At 31.9% G+C, this 4,671-nt stretch overlaps 1 protein-coding gene across 4 annotated transcripts in view; it reads right to left on the reverse strand.

Annotated features, from left to right (window-relative positions):
• Positions 1-561: 561 nt before the first annotated feature.
• LOC106881480 (uncharacterized) overlaps positions 562-4,671 on the reverse strand; it is a 30,665-nt gene continuing 26,555 nt past the window's right edge. For 3 of the 4 annotated variants that reach the window (XM_052973357.1, XM_052973356.1, XM_052973355.1), the window contains 4 exons: positions 3,784-3,837; positions 2,514-2,606; positions 1,672-1,733; positions 563-721 (listed from right to left, as the gene is read on the reverse strand). In XM_052973357.1, coding sequence (XP_052829317.1) covers positions 651-721; positions 1,672-1,733; positions 2,514-2,606; positions 3,784-3,837 — 280 coding nt within the window. In that variant the 3' untranslated portion in view covers positions 563-650. Of the gene's footprint in view, positions 722-1,671; positions 1,734-2,513; positions 2,607-3,783; positions 3,838-4,671 lie in introns of all 4 variants that reach the window. The other variant, XM_052973358.1, reaches the window with a different exon arrangement.

Raw genomic sequence — 4,671 nt, forward strand, 5'->3', positions numbered from 1 at the left:
ATTTATTGTTTTTAAATTACACTTCCTTTTCCTTTCTTTTTTAATAAACTAGAGGTTGTAATGATGTTCTCCAATTTCCATTTTTCTTTTAATCTTGTGGGCTTCTTTCTTTGTTTAGTTTGATATGTTGACGAAATGCAAGGCCTATTTAATTTTCGCACTTAGCCTTCCTTCGAAAGATGACTTTCTTAGAAATCACTTTATATTTTTCATTACAATGAGAAACACTTGTGAATTCTCAAATATTCTTATTGAGCAAAGAGAAATCTGTGAAGTTTCTAATTCAATATGCAATGATTTTCAATATTTCTCTCTTTCTATAATTCTTCTGGATGGTGTGCATGTTCTTTAATTTCAGAATATCAAACATCAAATTTACGTGATAATTCCAAGTTTTTTTGTTTTTTTTTTCGGAAACAAAAACAGAGAGGGAATAGAAAAAGAGAAAAGTATAAAGTATTACAAAAAGTGCTGTATCTCAACGATTTTAATGTAACTTTCTGACTGAACTGTGTAGTCAAACTCTTCAATAATAGAAGGAAATTTTAAATCACATTGAGATCGGAAACATGTATTCAACCTGGATATTCTAAGACTTTGTTTCATATTTTAGACATTCATAATTGTATTATTTTAATAAAATATACGTACTAGTTAAGTAACAGAGTGCAGATGGCAATTGCCATGAATGCCAGCATCGGAGACTTTTTTGGTATCGCACCTGAAAATACAGCGGAACAGTAACATTTTAAGTAAATAATTATAGAAATGCATTATATTTCAAACTGAAAATGAGTATTGTTTACTTATCTATAACATAATATTTCATATAAAATTGTTGAAGGGTAAGTAATTGAAAATGGAATTATCTTCATTGAAATAATAATATTTATACAATTCAATGACAACTCCTGCGTTTAATGCTGTGACCAAGCACAATGGTTGGATTTGTGTTTATATCCTGTGTAATACAACGTATAGTAACGAGGCATTTAACAATGTGTATTTCAATTTATTGTACGTATATTATGAAGAAAGATTTCATTTCATAACTCTCTATGTCGATAATATTGGATAACACAATGTACACATATTATAACATAATTTATTTGAACAAATTTATTGATTGTTACATTTATCATTGTTTGCACAGGTCGAGGAATTTGTTAAACAAGTTCGTATTTAAAGTGTTAACAAAATGTCAAGAGGTATTTTGTGAGAGTTCCAGCCAAAATTTAAAATCACGAAAACCTTGCACTTTTGGAATATGACATAGAGCCATATGACAGAATAGATAAGTAAATAAGAATGTATATTCTGTCGCCTTTTACAAGTTTAATATATAAAGATTTTAATTTAGGAATCAAAAATATGTTTCCGTTGTGCCTGCAGTCGAAGTAATTACGAATTTGCTTAGCAAAAACATGATTTTACCGGGGTACCAAATAACAATTAAATGTACGCTTATAAAATAAAATTGAACAACATAATATAGTTCGCCTCCATTTTATGAATTGGGTTATTTTCTATCCACATGAAAAAAAATGCAAAAATGAAAATGTAATCAAAATTGCCGTGCCTCACAAATACATGATTTTTTGCGATATCACTTATAAAAATTACCAACTTATATACGCTCGGAAAAAATGGTTTCACACAAATGCAACTAACCATCATTGGGTTTTTTTTCAAGATCATCCTCGTCGAAACTCTGAGATTTTATGTTACAGAACCTGAAAAAGAAAAATCATGAACATATATATATATATGTGTGTCTGTGTGTGTGTGTGTCTGTCTCTGGTTATTCCAAATAAAAACACAGAGATTTAAACTGTTCTTTCATAATTGTTTACGTTTGTTTCTTTACCAACACCAGTTCACGCAAAAGTTCTACGTGGGAATGTATATAATATTTGAACAAGACATTTTATTTCACGTTGTTCCATTTCATTCAGCTGTAGAAATGAGTTGCGGCGTCACTGGGGCCAAGCTTCATCGGCCTTTGTGTTTCCCTTGGATCTCATCGGTGGCGTGGAGAGGGGGTGCTGATACGTATGGGCGACTGCTGGTCTTCCATAAACAACCTTGCCCGGACTTGTGCCTCGGAGGGTAACTTTCTATGAGCAATACCATGGTCATTCGTGGTCTCCACATACATGTATATATATATATATATATATATATATATATATATATATATATATATATATGCATGAGGGTACAGGACATCACCAACATTAAGTATACAGTAGGTAATACGAAAACCAATGTACAAAATACGCAAATAACGAGACAGAAAAAGGGACATCGATATGTGTGTGTGTTTGTGTGCGTGTGCGTGTGTGCACATACATCAGTTCCTCCATAGAATTTGATGAACATGGAAGCATCTCTTTAGCAAATACTATAAATATGTAAATCCATTTACATATTAGTGTATTAATGTTACACTAATAAGGAACAATTATTTTGCATTTTGATAATTCAAATATGAAATAAATAGTTAAACTCACTTGTGCTCGTCAGCGGTCATTTTCTTATCTTTGTCCAAACATTTCAGCACATGTTGCTGGAAATCTTCAATCACAATCTTGAAAGATCTCAAACTTGCATAAGAAACAAGAACCGAAGGAAACAATATTTCATATAATCACGAGAGAAAAAATGTTAGGATTTATGTTTCAAAACTTTAGATAAACATTTTATAAGCACAAAAATAAGGCACAGATGGGGCAACAACATTTATTGTAATGTAACGTTTTAAAAATATTTAATGCGGTTTCATTCTTTTCGATATATTCTATGTTTTATTTCATTTTTCTTTTCGCACAGATTTTAAAGTATAATTTCTGTGTCTATTGAACATAATATAACCTTACTTCTGAATTTGAAGATTACTTTTCACTTCTGCTCTCTGGAAGGTTCTGCCGAGCCGCTCAACGTTTTATAATCTGCATGCTAATGTAAGGCTGTGATCTTGCAGAAATGTAACCATGTCGGGCGAAATGCTTAGCAGTATTTCGTCTGTCTTTACGTTCTGAGTTCAAATTCCTCCGAGGTCGAACTTACCTTTTATAATTTGCAGTGTCCAATGTGAATTTGCGTGTTCACAGAAATGCAATTATTATATAATCACTTTATTTACATACGATAGATCAAATCTGTTGAAATTCACACATGAGTACAGAATATTAAATGATATAGAAGTGTTTAGCGAAAATACTTTGTCAACAAGGAAGCGACACGTTATGAGAGTGTCAGTTACGTAACGACAGCTCTGTTTTTGAAGCATCAAAATTTAGTAGACACTGGGAAGTCGTTATACGGAAATACATAGTTATGAATACTGGCAATCTATATATGGAGGGAACGAGAATGTAGGCAAAGGTACTACATGTTAAAATACCGGATAAGCAAAGTTCAATGTGATAGTTGACATGGTTTGAATTTGGAGAGCAATCTGTTCCTTGATTGTCATGCTCAGTTTATGGATTTGATTAATTCGAAGAAACATTTGCATCAGTAGAATTCATTAGATGTAATGTTTATAGACATATGGTTTAAGAGTAAATTTGATTATCAAAAGACAAGACAAATTTGAACGTGTTTTGTTTTTCTGTATATAGCAAGAAGAGGAAATGAGGAACACTTTAAAGTATAAAGATTCCAAACGCTGAATTATCGTTACTATTTGTAGCTTATTTAGTATTGTTCAACTGTAATAGATACTACGGGATGTGACGGATATTTATTAGTTATATTAAGATATAGATGTATACTTACAAACGCTGGTCTCTTACGAGTACAACAGTAACCTTATCGTTTGTGATCTTCATACTAAAATGGAAAGTTTGGAAATAATACTGCTATTCATTTTTATAGGTACAAAATACAATTAACATCATTATATAATTTTTATTTACTGCGCCTTAGAAGGCAGTGTATACGTGATCTCTTATTAAAGTTAAAATTATAATAGTAGATTTAATTGAAAATTTCTATATATAATAGCATATGTGAGTGTGTATGTGTATGAGAAGGAGACAGCGGAAAGACACACAGATAGGTATACAGACGCCCGCACACACAGTCAATTTTGCTGCATCTGTATAATAATCATATGGAACAGAAAATGTGTAGTACAGAAAAGTTTCGCTAAAAACAGCTCTCCCAAAATAAACAAGAATGTTTGCTTTTTATCTTACCGCGTTTAAATATAAACTAATGGGGAAATGACACAAGCAACACATGATTATGTAAATGACATGATATTATGCGATGTGATACGATATATGTATTTATGTATTTATATATAAATATATATATACAGTTACACAAAGCAGACATACATAATTGCATATATACATATATACACATATATATATATATAGTTATATATATACACACACACTTCTCACCAACACTACACACTCACACAGACACGCATACAATCATACACACATGGGCATAAACAACACACGCATATACAATAGCAAACGCACGCACACACACGTACACAGCAACGCACATACACACAACATACACATACACACAAACACACACGCACGCACAGAAGACATACACACACACACACGCGCACATACAAAATACACACACACACGTACACGTACCTAACACCGACAACCCCACACAAACACGAACACACACACA

Source organism: Octopus bimaculoides, chromosome 15 (genome assembly GCF_001194135.2).
Source record: "Octopus bimaculoides isolate UCB-OBI-ISO-001 chromosome 15, ASM119413v2, whole genome shotgun sequence".
NCBI lineage: Eukaryota > Metazoa > Mollusca > Cephalopoda > Octopoda > Octopodidae > Octopus > Octopus bimaculoides.